This window comes from Sorex araneus, chromosome 4 (genome assembly GCF_027595985.1).
Source record: "Sorex araneus isolate mSorAra2 chromosome 4, mSorAra2.pri, whole genome shotgun sequence".
Taxonomy (NCBI): domain Eukaryota; kingdom Metazoa; phylum Chordata; class Mammalia; order Eulipotyphla; family Soricidae; genus Sorex; species Sorex araneus.
The window spans coordinates 221912072-221926563 of NC_073305.1; the positions used below are offsets into that span (position 1 = coordinate 221912072).

General features: G+C 61.4%; 2 protein-coding genes across 5 annotated transcripts; both read left to right on the forward strand.

The window, feature by feature from the left end:
* The first annotated feature begins 1990 nt into the window (after window positions 1-1990).
* On the forward strand, window positions 1991-8291 carry RNPS1 (RNA binding protein with serine rich domain 1). 4 transcript variants are annotated; one of them, XM_055135477.1, is made up of 9 exons: window positions 2056-2100; window positions 2971-3079; window positions 3790-3976; window positions 4204-4359; window positions 4658-4849; window positions 5232-5334; window positions 5452-5605; window positions 7264-7405; window positions 8042-8291. In XM_055135477.1, exons 3-9 carry the CDS (start codon window positions 3906-3908, stop codon window positions 8139-8141), a joined length of 918 nt encoding a protein of 305 aa, XP_054991452.1. In that variant the 5' UTR covers window positions 2056-2100; window positions 2971-3079; window positions 3790-3905; the 3' UTR covers window positions 8142-8291. The 4 variants fall into 4 exon arrangements, with proteins under 4 accessions (XP_004604236.1, XP_004604235.1, XP_054991452.1 ...); XM_004604178.2 differs by lacking the exon at window positions 2971-3079 and having other exon boundaries at window positions 1995-2100; XM_055135478.1 differs by lacking the exon at window positions 2056-2100 and having other exon boundaries at window positions 2989-3146.
* A 1717-nt stretch (window positions 8292-10008) lies between these two features.
* On the forward strand, window positions 10009-14266 carry ECI1 (enoyl-CoA delta isomerase 1). Its single transcript, XM_004604398.2, has 7 exons — window positions 10009-10154; window positions 10245-10331; window positions 11693-11820; window positions 12207-12353; window positions 12605-12726; window positions 12808-12986; window positions 13973-14266. The coding sequence occupies exons 1-7, from the start codon at window positions 10103-10105 to the stop codon at window positions 14137-14139; spliced, it is 882 nt and encodes a 293-aa protein (XP_004604455.1). The 5' UTR covers window positions 10009-10102; the 3' UTR covers window positions 14140-14266.
* The last annotated feature ends 226 nt before the right edge of the window (window positions 14267-14492 follow it).

A 14492-nucleotide genomic window follows, 5' to 3' on the forward strand; every position in this document is an offset into this window, starting at 1 on the left:
CCTGAGCACTGCTGAGCATGGCCCAACAGCGTCACACCTCACCATGATGAGGGCTGGAGAGACGGTAAGGCTGGTAGGGCACTTGCCTTGCACACAGCCACTTGGGTCCAGCTCCCAGCATCCCATCTGGTCCCTCAAGCACAGCCAGGAGTAACCCCTGAGCATTGCCAGCTATGGCCCCACCCACCCCATCCCCCCCAAAAGAGAGGGAGCGCTAAGGGGCTGGAATGATAGCACAGCGAGCAGGGCCCCAGCCTTGCACACAGCTGACTCCAGTTCGATCTCCCAACATCCCACAGGGTCCCCAAGCCCTACCAGGAGTGACCCGTGGGCACTGCCACCTCCAGAGATGTCTGGAAGCCAGCTGACCCGGCCTCTCTTTCCAACTGCGGAGCCAGAGCCCGGGGTCGAGTCTCTGCCTCCCGCATCAAGGCCATGCCAGTTGCACTGGCCCTGGGTGCAAGAAGCTCCAGGGTACAGGCGGCCGTCTGCTGTCCGCTGCCCAGAAGCAGGTGCCCAGCGGTGGCAGTGGGCACAGGACACCTGGGAAGGGATGCAGTGAGTGCGGACTGCAGTAGGCAGGCTGGTCTTAAGTCCCGCCCCCAACCTCGGGGACCCCCCCAGCACACAGGCTGAGGGGCTCAGAGCCAAGCGACAGGGCAGGTCCAGTTCCAGTTTGAGTCCAGGGGTCGGGGGAGCCACAATCAGCAGACCTAGGGACAGGTCATCTCTACAAACTGTTAGGCTGGCCTGCAGGGCTGAGCAGGGACCAGGGCCCTAGAGGCCGACCAGGCACCTGATCATGCTCCAGGAGACCCCTCCCCCGCCCTGCCTTCCATGCGGGGTGTTGCTGGGCTCAGAGGCCCCCAGTGGGGACAGGCTGCCCCTCCTTGCGGCAATGGCCAGACTCCAGCCTTTCCTGCATCCAAGAGGTGCCCCTCTGGCCAGACGCAAGCCCCACACCCTGATCGCCAGCTCCCCCAGGGGAAGAGAGGCCTGGTGGCTGCCACAGGGGCGAAGGCAGAGGCCGGAGGACCCGCAGCAAAGGGATGGCTGAAGTGGGGGCAGCCCCGCCCACTGACTCCCCAGCCCAGAGCACAAGGCAGGCTCTACCCATCCTTCCGGAGGTCCTGTAGCGCCCCGGACTCTGGCCTGGCCAGCTCTACACCCAGCACTCGAACAGGCCTTGACAATCTGCCTCTTTTCTGATGTCCCCAGGCAGACTAAAGCCGACACAGCCCTCAAACTGCCTACAGCCTGGGTAGGCCTCAGCTGTCCAGTCCGGGGGTCATGGGCAGGGGTGCAAGTGGCCCCAGATGCGGTGGCAAAGGGCCACGCTGCCTGCAGCAGTGAAACTGGCTTGCCGGGTCCCGGGGCTGCAGCCACTGTGGGCAGGAGAGAGCCAGGCACTGCCCACACGGACGGCTCAAAGGCACCTTGCCGGGAGGGTCCAGACTGCTTCGCCCAGGAGGGTGTTCAATTTTCATTTTCTTAAGCTTCTTCCAAACATCCTGCAAGTACTCAGAGTAGCAACTGCCAAGACACTACAGCTTAGAGCTCAACGGTGGAAACACTTGCTAACACAGGAAGCGGTCCCTTAGACAGGACTCTTACACAGGAGCTTAACAAAGCATCTAGTCTGAACACACTGTTTCTAGGGTTCACCTACAATGTCCAACGCCGACACGCGGGCCAAAGGGTGACACTTTCTGGCACAAGAAAAAAAGGGGCGGAGGAGCCTTTTCCAGCTGGCGCCCCGGGAAGGTCCTGCACACCTGCAACGCAGCCTGCCGCCTTGGCTTTTTTGGGTCACACCTGGCTCTGCACTCAGGAATCACTCCTGGCAGTGCTGGGGGACCACATGGGATGCCGGGGATCGAACCCAGGCCGGCCCCACGCAAGGCAAACGCCCTACCCGCTGTACTACCGCTCCGGCCGGGCGCTGGCCCTTTAACGCGCTCCGCGCTCGGGCTGCCGCTGCGCGCTGACGTCATCGGCGCGCGCCGGACGGCGGCGCCTTCCCGCGCCTCAGCGTGACGACAGAGAGGCGCGCGGCCCAGCGGCTGAGGAGAGCGGGAGGAGTGGCGGCGGCGGGAAGATGTAAGTGGGGGGCAATCCGGCCCCATCCGAGCTCGGGGAACGGCCCGGCGGCGGCGGCGGGGCGCATCGCGGAGCCAGCCCGTCCCCCGTCCCCGCGGTGGACACGGCGGCCGGGCGGCGCGGCGCGGGGCCCGCGGAGAGAGTGTGGCCCGGAGGGGGAGGCGCCGAGGCCGCGGCCCGGAAGTGGTCGCGGCTGCGGCGGGCGGAAGGGCCTCCGGGCCGGGGCTCGGCGCGGCCGGGGGCGGCGTGGTGGGCCGCCCGCATCGTGCCCGCCGCTCGCGCTCACTAACTGTTCTGTGCTCTCTCCGCCTGCTCGCAGACCGCCGCCGCCGCAGCTTGGCCTCGCCGCGGGCCGGGGCCGCCCCGCCAGCCTCCGCACTGCAGGGCCGTGCGGGGGCCGCGTCGGCCCGGGGTGGGGGGGTCGCGGGTCAGCTCGGGGCCCCTCGCCTCGCCCGGACCGCCGGCGCTGCGCTGGCTGGGCCTCCCCGAGGGGTGGGCAGTCAGGGAGACCCCAGTGTTGGTGGGGAAAGAGCCCCCGGGCTTTCCCCGCCCCCTTTTCACAACCAGTAACGCCTGTTGGGCCCCGGCGGACTCGTTCATGTCCTTGATAACTACGGGGTAGGCACTGACGGTCACCGCAGTGCTGATGAGGATGGGGTCCCGGAAGGGCTTCCTGCGTCACTGCCGAGTCCGGACCTCATCCGGCAGGCCAAGCCCGCACTCCGGTGGGCACTTTACTGTGAACAGCCCCGGGAGAGAGGCTGCAGTGGCACTGCGTTTCCGACTTGAAATGCCCATCAGAATGTTTGCTCTGCATTGTGAACACCTCACCTTGATGCCCTGTCTCGGTGTGCTGTGTCCCTGTTACAGGCTGTCAGGAAGGTGGGACAGGAGTTGACACTGACATCTGAGACCTTTGCTTATGAGGCAGGAGCACCGTGCTTGACGCAGCAGGCCCCAGGAAACAGGCACCGAATGAGTTCGTAGCTTTTGAGTAATCTAGTGACCCTTTATTGAGCACGTGCTGAACACAGCCAAGCCCCAAGGTGTGGATTCTCACCCAGTGCCCATAGCTACTTTATCCCTAGTGTTGGGAGAATTGTATAGCACATCGCATACCTTAGCCACGCTGATCTCAACTACATTCACTTTATCAGACTATCCATCTGCCACGGGTCTTGATACCTTTGCATTTCCAAGTTACCTGCGGTCTTAGATTGACCCATCCCCATCATACCTCCCTGCTCATGTTGTTGACTGAGGTTCCTTTTTTCGCACAACTGTCCTGTTTTTGTACATTCGCATGGGACATTTTGCTAGCATTTGGGGTATATGTGTTTTGGTGCTGGTGCCTCAAATGATTTTTCTGTCGTGTCCGATAAGGCAATCACAGGCACAAACCGGTCCTTTTGGCAAATGACAGACAGGGACCAAATTGGGCTGGCCTGCTCTCCGCAGGTGCTGGACTTCTCCAGGGCTCCTTATTAAACAGAGAGGTCAGGCATGGGGACTGGCTACTGGAAGCTGTCTGGCAGTCATCCCACCACACCCTAAGACGAGCTGGGGTCCGGGTGGGGGGGGGGCGGTCTCGCTGGGCACAGGGAAGGTCCTGAGCCTTCTTGTGTAGTCAGCTTTGACTGCAAGGTAGATTTGTCTTCTCGACTCTGAACCCTTTTATCTTGTTATTAGGCTGCACTTTGGCGTGACTTGCAATCGAGTAGGGACCGTTTCTCAAACTCGAGGTAGAAGTGAGAGTTCAGATAAGTGAGGCCTCCATTGCTGCTGCAACGCCTCAGAAGGGGAGGATGGATTTATCGGGAGTGAAAAAGAAGAGCTTGCTAGGAGTCAAAGAAAATAATAAAAAGTCCAGCACTAGGTAATCCTTCTGTCAGATTTTTCTAGAGCTACTTTGGGGGTACTTGCTGCTAGGAGCCCTCGGGGAGTTGGCGATGCCTTGTGCTGAGCAGTGACAGGGTCCTCCGTGGCAGGACATTCTGCTCTGATCACCCCGGGGGTCTCTGGCCAGTTGGATCCCTTCGCTCCGGTCGTGCTGTTGGTCCAGGGAGCGTTCGAAGGCCTGACGCTCTAACGGTCCTCGTGCAGGGCTCCTTCTCCGACGAAGCGCAAAGACCGCTCCGATGAGAAGCCCAAGGATCGCTCTAAAGATAAAGGGGCCACCAAGGAGTCCAGCGAGAAGGATCGTGGCAGGGACAAAACTCGGAAGAGACGCAGCGCGTCGAGTGGCAGCAGCAGCACCAGGTGGGCTGTGGAAGGAGTGGGCTGGGGGTGCTCTCATGGAAACTGGTGAGGACTGGTGACGGCACAGCACGCAGCGTGCTCACCTTGCATGTGGCCGACCGCCACCCATACGGTCTCTGCACCTAATCTGCATAGTCAGGAGTCACTCCCCAGCAACGGAAAGCCAGCCTGAGTGCTCAGGGGCACCCCTGGGGGCGTCACGCTGCAGGAACTGTCCAGCCAGCCCGAGGGCTCGTGCCCACAGGGAGGGAACACTTCCTTCCCGGGAGCGGCGCTGCTGACCCTCTGCCACCACCAGGTCGCGCTCCAGCTCCACGTCCAGCTCGGGCTCCAGCACCAGCACTGGCTCCAGTAGTGGCTCCAGCTCCTCGTCGGCGTCCAGCCGCTCGGGCAGCTCCAGCTCATCCCGCAGTTCCAGCTCCAGCAGCTCCTCAGGCTCTCCAAGTCCTTCTCGGCGCCGACATGACAACAGGCGGCGTTCCCGCTCCAAGTGAGCTCCCCACTGCCCTCAGCCCCACACTCATATGATCTGGGAAGTTGAGTCGACCACGTCGTGCTGTGTCGGGCTGTCAGTGCACTGTGGTCATCCTCCGGGTAAACGGAAATGATTTTGGGGTGGCATGATACATGTGGGCGTCATCCAGGCAACGCATTTGATCTAAAATATTGGATGTTGGGGCCGGAGCGATAGGACAGCGGGAGGGCGTTTGCCTTGCACACGGTCGACCCAGGTTTGACCCCTGGCGTCCCATATGGTCCCCCAAGCATCGCTGGGTGTGACCCAAAAAGAAAAAAATAGTAATAAGAAAAATAATAGAATGTTGGGTGTAAGAGATCGACCGTTCCTGTGGCGGGGGCTTGCTTCCCATCAGGTCCAAGCCGCCCAAGAGAGACGAGAAGGAGAGGAAGAGGCGCAGCCCCTCTCCCAAGCCCACTAAGGTGCACATCGGGAGGCTCACCAGGAACGTGACCAAGGTGAGGCCACGCAGGCCTTGTGACGAGAGCTGTGGGGGACCTGGGAGATGCACCCCCTGAGGCTGTGGCTGGTGGCAGGTGGTTTGGGGGTTGTCCCTAGTGACTCTTTCCCTTTAGGACCACATCATGGAGATCTTTTCCACTTACGGGAAGATCAAAATGATCGACATGCCTGTGGAAAGAATGCACCCCCATCTGTCGAAAGGCTACGCATATGTGGAGTTCGAGAATCCTGATGAGGCTGAGAAAGCGCTGAAGCACATGGACGGCGGTGAGTGTGGCGGCCGGCATCCCCTCGGCAGTGGGAGTGTCCCTCTTGAACACGCGGTTTCGTGGGGGAGTATATATTTGCGTAAGAAACATTTGGTTTGAAAAGCGTAAGGAGCAGATGAATGGTTCTATAAGAAGAAGTGATTTTTTGAATGAGGAAATGTCCCTTATCAAATGTTCATTTTATGAGTACAGTGCTTCACAGGAGGTGGTTTCTGGAACCTGTTGAGAGTAGTGTCCAGTTTGTCACCCCCGGCAGTTCTAGCATGCCCTAGGGAAGTCGCCCATCGTATTCATGTTCCAGACCCTCTTATGTGAAGTGTCTGGGCTGTTCAGGGCTTTTCAGCGCCCACTGCAACTCAGCCTGTGTCTTCAAGACACGTGGGATTGAGGCCAGAAAGCGAGTACAGCAGAGGAGGCCTTGTACCCTGCCGACTCAGGTTTGGTCCCCAGCACCCCACACGTTCCCCTGAGCACCACCAGTGTGGCCCCAGTCAGCCCAGCTTGGTGTCACTGTAGGCCGAGCTGCTCATAGCCCGACCCAGAAGCTTGGGACTTTCAAAGGCGCTCTTAGAGCTTGGCTATTGGGAGCCTCCGTGTGCTTGGGTCACAGACCTCCAGGGTCGTTTCTGTCCTGCATGCCCATCCTTGTCCTGGGAGTCGTTTCTGTACCCTGGGTGGCATTTGTGGTCTGGGCACTGTTAAGAATTCCGGAGAGGGGCTGGAGCGATAGCACAGCGGGTAGGGCGTTTGCCTTGCACGCGGCCAACCCAGGTTCGATTCCCAGCATCCCATATGGTCCCCTGAGTGCAGAGCCAGGAGTAACCCCTGAGCATCGCCAGGTGTGGCCCAAAAAGAAAAAAAAAAAAAAAAGAATTCTTGAGACTTGGGCCCATGGTGGGGAATCCCAAGTTCACTGAGGTTCTGGTGTGCCTGTGTGTGCTCCATCAGGCTGGCTCCCAACCCTTGACACCATCCTGCGTTCTCAGGAGCAGGACCGGGTGGCCCGGCTGTGCTGGCAGTGGGCCAGAGGCTACCCTGGAGCCTGTTCTGAATCTGTGTCTGTCATACCCGTGTGGTGCCTTGATGTCCCCATAGAGAGGAGCCAAGCAGCTCGAAGAGCCTTCTGCCCTTGAGGGTAACCGCTGTGCCCCTAGGGCAGCCGCCTGACCATTAATCATTAAGCTGGGTTTATCCTCAAGCCTGTGGTGCATCCGGCTATTGACTCATGCAGCCGGGCCTCCCTCTGTGTCCCCTCCTGTCCTGAGCAGGCCCGGTCCAGCGCTGCCCCTCTTGTCCCTGGCCTCCAGCACTGTCTTGAGGCTTGAGGGATTGGCATGAATGCCAGCCCCTCTGGCACCCATGTGGTTTTCCAGAGACTCGTTCAGGGAACTGGGGTTGTTCTAGGGCTGGTTAGTCTGTCTCACCTTTCATCAGCCCAGCACCTGGCATGGACCTGGCTGATGGCCTCAACTCTGGTGAAATTTTGAAATTGTATTCTTTAGTTTTCTTTCTGGCCACACCCAGCAGTGTTCAGGGGTTACTCCTGGTGGGACCTGTGGATACCAGGGACTGAACCCGTACCAGCCCCGTGCACGGCCAGTGCCTTACCTGCTCTGTTGTCACACCGGCCCCATGATACTTCATTCTTTTCCACAGGACAAATCGATGGCCAGGAGATCACTGCCACGGCTGTGCTGGCCCCCTGGCCTCGACCCCCCCCCAGGCGATTCAGCCCCCCCAGGAGAATGCTGCCGCCCCCCCCAATGTGGCGCCGCTCGCCCCCACGCATGAGGAGACGGTGGGTGTCTGGAGTCTTGGGACTGCTGGGCCCCTTTAGGTCGGTTTTCCCAGACACGGTGGGCGAGGATGCTTGGGCTAGGTTAGCCTGAGGTGTTGGGGAGGCGCTGGCCTCTGGGAGGGAGGAGCAGGCCCTTTCTAGCACTGTGCCCGCCACTCCACTGCCTCCTCGCCCTGTGGTTCCCTTCTCTTTGTTGATGATGCTGGGATCGGGGGTCGTGCTGGCACCCGGTGATGTATTGAGGGAGTAAACTGGCCTCGTGACAGACACGCATTGCCCCCGCTGAGAAACAAGGGGATTGGTTCCCTGGCAGAAGCTGCTCTGGCCTTCCTGCGCAGTGACATGCGCTGTGCTTCCTGCAGCCTTAATAGAGGGGAGGGGCGGGAGAGATGTGTGTCTGGTCAGGGGCTTGACTTGCATGTGGCCAGCCAGGGTTTGGTCCCGTATGTGGGCATCCCATGAGGTCCCCTGAACATTGCCAGGAAGAGGGCAGCTGTGTCGCTGCCTCAAGAAGGAACCGTCCTGCGCAGTCTGGGATGAGAAGGCAGCTCTCCCTGTGCCCCAAGTTGTGGAGCTCTTTGGGGGGCGTGCTGGGCTTGTGCTTGGGTGTCTGATGGGCTCTTTGCTCTTCCGCAGGTCTCGCTCCCCACGGCGCAGGTCCCCTGTGCGCCGACGCTCTCGCTCACCTGGCCGCCGCCGCCACCGGAGCCGGTCCAGCTCCAACTCCTCCCGATAAGCAGAGCCCCTGGAGCTCTGTCCCCTGTAACTTATTCCCATCCCACTCAGTTTGTCACTTTCCCGGTGGAAAGAAATCCCTCACTCAGGGGCAGATGTCCAAGCCAATTGAGATGCGTCCTCCAGAGTCTCTGCAGAAGCGCTGGCTTGGAGGTGCCTAAAGATCCCCTCCCGTTCGTTGTCCGGTCGGAAAGCTCCCAAGTTGCTAGTTCTGAGTTTGTGGCAAAGCCAGTAGAGACGAGCAGGGACATGACGCAGCACAGACCACAGCCTGCTGGCGCTGACCCTTCTGCTGCTCCGCAGCTGCTTCAGAGAGGGCTTCCTGCCCGGCTGTGCCCTCCTTCCCGGCCCTCTGTCACTCCCAAGTTAGTTGCCATAAATGGTTGTTTCCATGTGTCCTCAAACCCCCTCATGTCTGCCTTTCTCTGAAGTGGGTGAGCAGGTCGAGAGCCAGTCCTGAGGCTCAGCAAGTCCCCAGTTGCTGCTGTTGGTGGACTTGCAGGTCACTTTGGCAACATGGACATTGCTATTGCTTTGGGAGGGGGTGTGGGGGAGGGGTCGAGGTTATTGTACAGTCAGTACCATAAAATTTGAGTTTTGTAACTTGTAGGATTTTAGATAAAGTGTACTCTGTTGTGAAAGGATTGTGTTGATTGAATAAACCTAGGATTAGAATGCAAATAGTGCTGGGTTTACTGCTTCCTCTGTCCCTTGGTCACACAGAACGTCCAGGGCCAGAGAGAGAGTGCAGCACTTAAGGTGCTTGCCATACATGCAACTGACCCGGCTTCCATCCAGCCACTGTTCCCCTGAGCACCACCTTGGTGATCCCGGCACAGAGTGAGGAGTGCATTGTATGGTATGCCCCCTACACCCCAGCCAAAAAAAACTGGTGAGGAAACTAAAAGCACTGCAGCTACCTGAGACCTATCCCTAAAGTGATGCTTCTGTTTCCACCTGGATGGCCCTGGTCAGACCACCTGACTGAGCGGGCAGACAAGCTTACCACCTTGATTCTAAGAGCTTCCTGTTGGGCCTGACCATAAGCGGGTGCCTTGGTGGGTCCCATTGGGTTCCTATGGGAAATGCTCAAACAGGGCTAAGGGATTCTCCTGGCAGTTCCACATGGCCTGGGCAGCGGGGTGGCATGTGCATGCAGGAGCCAGGGCTCTGTCTGCTGTATTTTGTGGTTCTGTGAGTACCCGAGGTAGCAAACACACCCCATTCAAGAAAAAACTGGTCCCCACAGCCGGTCCCTGTGCCAACCAGGCTGCCCCACATCCAGCTGCCAACTTTGATCCCTGGCCTCCACAAAGGAAGATGGTGCTTGGGAACCACCCTGGTGGTTTTCACCCACATTGCCCTGAGTGGAAGAGGACCTGGCTGGGTGCCACGAATCCCTTAGGTTCACAACAGGGGGATTCCCCAGGCAGGGGAATGGCCTAGCTACTGGGCCCTGTCCATAGGTTCAGGCGGACACCGGGGGTAGGGCTAACTGCTCGAGCCCTGCCCCGCTGGTGTGGGCGTGGTCAGGAGGCGTGGCTAGCTGTTCGGGCCCCGCCCCGCTGGTGTGGGCGCGCCCCGGCGGCGGGGCTAGCTGCTCGGGCCCCGCCCCGTTGGTGTAGGCGCGGCCCGGAGGCGTGGCTAGATGCTCGGGCCCCGCCCCATGTGTGGGCGAGGCCTGGAGGCGTGGCTAGATGCTCGTGCCCCGCCCCGTAGGTGCAGGCGCGCCCCGGCGGCGGGGCTAGCTGCTCGGGCCCCGCCCCGTTGGTGTAGGCGCGGCCCGGAGGCGTGGCTAGATGCTCGGGCCCCGCCCCATGTGTGGGCGAGGCCTGGAGGCGTGGCTAGCTGCTCGGGCCCCGCCCCGTAGGTGCAGGCGCGCCCCGGCGGCGGGGCTAGCTGCTCGGGCCCCGCCCCCGGCCGTCCGGTCGCCCTCTGCCCCCGCAGCCGCGTCCAGTCAAGATGGCGCTGCTGGCGGGGCTCGGAGTCCGGGCGCGCGCGCTGCTCCGCTCGGGTGCGTGGCCGCGTGCTGCGGGCGGCGGGCGCGGGCGGCGGAGCCGGGCTGGGCCGGTCTGATGGGCCTCGCGCTGCCGTTCGTTCGCAGGGGCCCAGCTGCGGGGCGCGGCCGTCGCTGTCTCGGAGCGGCGCTTCGGGAGCCAGCGGGTGCTGGTGGAGCCGGACCCGGGCGCAGGTAGGGGACCCCGAGTGCGGGCGTGGCGGGGGCGCTCCCCGGTGGGCCGGCCCGTTGCGACTCGTGCAAGTTTGGCGACTCGGCCGTGAGCCGCCCACGGAGTCGGTTCCGCTCGGGACCTGGGCTTGGCTTGGCGGAACGGCCCAAGCCCTGGCCTGGGGCGCTGCCGCCGCCCGGGAGCCTGGCGCCCGCCCGGGTGCACGAAAGGCTCTCCCCGGGCAGGAGGCAGAGAGCGGGCGGGTGCTGGCCTCTGGCACTCCCATTTGTTCCCATTTGTTCCTTCGAGCACTGCCAGGAGGGTCCTTCCAAGGTGCAGAGCCAGGAGTAAATGGCCCCGGGGTTGGGCATGCCCGGGTAACCCACAAACTTAAAAAGAAACAAATAGGTTTGTATCAGAGCTCCCGCGGGCAGAAGTGTCGCGGCATAAAGCAGACCTGCACGCCCCGAGCCTGCCAGGAGCAAGCCCCGGGCTCTGCGGGCGTTGCCCAAAACCAACACGACAAAACAGAAAGTCTATCGGGGGTGGGATGGAGCCCGGCTGCCCGCCGGGACGCCGGCCCCAGCTGCCCAGGCTCCATCGGGAGCCGGCCCAGGGCTCAGCACCTCGTGATATTCAAGTCTGTCCAAATTATTTTCAGCCCTCTCACGGTCACCTTGGGCCCCGTTACCTTTCCCCCAATGGCTCTGAATGTGCCCCACCAGGCCCGGGAAGAGGCCCCGCGGGGTTTCCTAGGCGCTGCTTCCCGGGAGTGGAGCTGCGGCCGCTCAGAACTGGCCTTACTAGCCGTTAGTCATTACCTCTCTCTGAGCACCGGCAGCTGCCCCTGCACCAGCTGCGGGGTGCTGAGGTTCTCTCGGGCTTGGGAGCCCTGGGTGTGCCCACAAGGGCAGCCTCCCTCCTGCCTGCTGGCACACACGTTCTTTGTTGCCAGGGTGTGGGTCACCTGGTCCTGGTGTTTTTAAGCTCTGTCCTGATCTGGCATGGACCCGGGGTGTCCCACTGCCCCCGCCCCGGCATCCAGGGACAAGGTTCAGGGCCCTTGTCCGAGAGACCTGGTCAGTTCCTGCAACTTTGAGGACAGACTCCAGAGGAAGAGACCCCCGGGAGGAGCGTACCCCTGAATCCACCCTGGAGCAGTGGAGAAGGGGAGCAGCCCTCCTCGCTGCTGTGCCCCGGTGCTTGCGCTTGGGGGCGCTAGAGTGGGGGCTGGAGGCTCTGAGGACCGGAATCCTCCTGCCTGCTTACTCCCCCTGAGGACAGCCAGTAGCAGACTCTTGGGTGGCCTTGCTTTGGGCCCAGCCGCAGTCAGAGGTGCCTCCCCGTGCTGGGCGTGACTGGCTGCCTGGCTTCCTCTGAGCAGGGGTCGCCGTGCTGAAGCTGAAGAACCCCCCAGTGAACAGCCTCAGCCTTGAGCTGCTGACGGAGCTGGTCATCAGTGTGGAGAAGCTGGAGAATGACAAGACCTTCCGGGGCCTGGTCCTCACCTCGGTGGGTGCTCCCGGCTGGGTGCTCTCATGGATGGGGCCCCTGCTACCCCAGGGCCCTGGACCCGCAAAGTAGGACTTTCTGAGCTCGGGTTCAGCCTCTGGGTGGGGAGGTGGCTGGGGGCCTGAGTGCAGGCTTCTCACTGGAGACCCCAGCTTCAGTGCCCAGCACCACATGGCTCCCCGGGCTCTGTCAGCCGTGGCCGGAAGGCAGCAGCAGGCTGAGGGCAGTACAGGCCCGCGGCCGGAGGCGGCACTCGGGGCACTGGTTCTCCTGGCCCACGCAGGTTCGGTCCCCAGGAGGTCTGGCCAGTCCCTGGGCACCCCAGGTCTGGGCCGGGGGCAGCGTCCAGCCAGCCTAAGTGTGAGCTAAGGGCCACACTCCCCCAGGATTGCCCCGGGATCTTCTCTGCCGGCCTGGACCTGACGGAGATGTGCGGGCGGACCCCCGCGCACTATGCGGAGTACTGGAAGGCCGTGCAGGAGCTGTGGCTGCGGCTCTACCTGTCCAACCTGGTGCTCGTGGCCGCTGTCAACGTGAGTGCTTCCGGGGCCTGGACACCGTAACCAGCCGTGTTCTAAGGCGGGTGGGACCCGGGGCCTGCTCGGGCCACATTTTGTGAGTGTCCCCTGGGCTGACCTGAGCAAGTTGGGGTGAGTGCGGCCGGGGAGGGGTGGGTTGGGGCCCGTGGCCTCTGGAGGGGTCATTCTGACCATGTGAGTCCCCCTGCCTAGCCCCCAAACCGTGTTGTGGTACCCCCAGAGCCAGCGTCTCCCTTCCCCTGCAGGGAGCCAGCCCGGCTGGAGGCTGCCTGATGGCCCTCAGCTGTGACTACCGGGTCCTGGCTGACAACCCCAAATGCGTCATTGGGCTGAATGAGACCCTGCTGGGCATCGTTGCCCCGTTCTGGTGAGGCTGGGAGCTACGCCCATGCCCTGCTTGGGCTCGGAACTGCCCGCTTGGACCCTCAGCAGTTGGGTGTTGCTGCAGGTTCAAGGACACCTTGGTGAACACCATTGGGCACCGGGCAGCTGAGAGCGCCCTGCAGCTCGGGACGCTCTTCCCGCCAGCAGAGGCCTTGAAGGTGGGCATCGTGGACCAGGTGGTGCCAATGGACCAGGTGCAGAGCACAGCGCTTGCAGTCACGAGCCAGTGGCTGGCCATTCCAGGTGAGGCCGTCCTGCCCATCCCAGCTCTGGGGCTCTGGCTAGCTTCACCTTCAGCCCTGCCTTAGCCGGCTCGCTCCGTGGCTGTTTCCGTGGCCGCCTCCACAGTGTCTCCTCCCTCACAGCCCTGCTCAGCACGTCTGCTTGCCACAGACTGTGGCATTATTTCACATAAATTCCGTTGCTCCCACTGTCACAAAATGCTACTCTTCTGGTTGTGGCTTTTTATTGATTTAAAGGGTAACTGCTGAGTTGGAGGTAAAGCACTTGCCTTGCACGCAGCAAACCTGGATTTGATCCTGGGCACTGTAGGCGGGACCCCTGAGCAGAGCCAGTAGTAAGCCCTTGACCACTATTGAGTGTGTCCCAACACTTTTTTTTTTTTTAATTAAAATGTTAGGGACTGGGGCTAGTATAGCATGTACAGCGCTTGCCTGGCATGCAGCCATCCTGGCTTTGATCACTGGCACCACATCTGATTCCCCCATCCCAGGTGTTACTCAAAACCAAAAAATACAATATTGGGGGCTGGAGAGACAGTATAGTAGGTAAGTCCTTGCATGTGGCTGAGCAGGTTTGATCCCTGGCACCTCGTATGTCCCCTCAGCCCCACCAGGAGTGATCCTTGAGCACAGAGCCAGGAATAAACCCTGAACACCTTTGGGTGTGGCACAAAAACAAACTAGAAATCCTTTTTAGCTTATCAGCTATGGGTCAGGTGTATGACAGCGGAGAAAGAGCGTGTGGCGTGGGAAGTGTGCGTGGGTGGGTGGAGCGACGGCAGAGTAGACGCACGGGGCTGCCTCCTGCCCGCTTGCTTCTGTGGGTTTCGCCCTCCCAGGAATCCCTGTCCTGCCTGCCTGGGCTTTAGGAGAACGGGGGTGGGGGTGTCTGCTCTTATTTTCCTCTCTGTGCTGCATATCCCGTGTTCCCCGGGACGGAGCCACCAGGGCTGTGCCGCAGGCTCACACCGGACCCCTTTTCCCCAGAGCACGCCCGGCAGCTGACCAAGAACATGATGCGCAAGCCCACAGCTGACCGGCTGGTGAAGCAGCGCGAGGCTGATGTGCAGAACTTTGTGAATTTCGTGTCCAGGGACTCCATCCAGAAATCCCTACAGAAGTACCTAGAGAAGCTCAAGCAGAAACGTGGCTGAGGCTGGGCCGTGGGGCGCTGCTCCACCACCACCACCACCACAGTGCCTTGCACCTGCGGACCCTGGGCCGGCGCTGGGCCTCCCATAGGACAGTCCTGAATAAAGTCCTTGGGACTCTGCCTTCCCACTGCGGGGTTGCCTGATTGCTGGACACCAGCCGCCACTCAAGCCCCTCAGCCGCCTCTGGTGCCACTTGTCCCTGAGCTGGAGGCACATGGTGCAGGGCAAGGGAGTGGGGGACCTTCAGAGGTGCCCCAGGGTCCTTGCACACTTTCTCCACACGTCTGCTTGTGACCCCTGGGAACCCAGTGCCTGTGGCCGGACGGGGGCTGGTGCAGACCCTGACACTGCTG

Excerpts from the sequence above, each read along its gene's own strand:
- RNPS1 (XM_004604178.2), top strand. The coding sequence starts at position 3,906 with ATGGATTTATCGGGAGTGAAAAAGAAGAGCTTGCTAGGAGTCAAAGAA. Across the intron at positions 4,850-5,231 it reads AGGCGGCGTTCCCGCTCCAA|GTCCAAGCCGCCCAAGAGAG; the intron begins GTGAGCTCCCCA and ends GCTTCCCATCAG. Across the intron at positions 5,335-5,451 it reads TCACCAGGAACGTGACCAAG|GACCACATCATGGAGATCTT; the intron begins GTGAGGCCACGC and ends CTTTCCCTTTAG.
- ECI1 (XM_004604398.2), top strand. The coding sequence starts at position 10,103 with ATGGCGCTGCTGGCGGGGCTCGGAGTCCGGGCGCGCGCGCTGCTCCGC. Across the intron at positions 11,821-12,206 it reads GGGGCCTGGTCCTCACCTCG|GATTGCCCCGGGATCTTCTC; the intron begins GTGGGTGCTCCC and ends ACACTCCCCCAG. Across the intron at positions 12,354-12,604 it reads TGCTCGTGGCCGCTGTCAAC|GGAGCCAGCCCGGCTGGAGG; the intron begins GTGAGTGCTTCC and ends CTTCCCCTGCAG.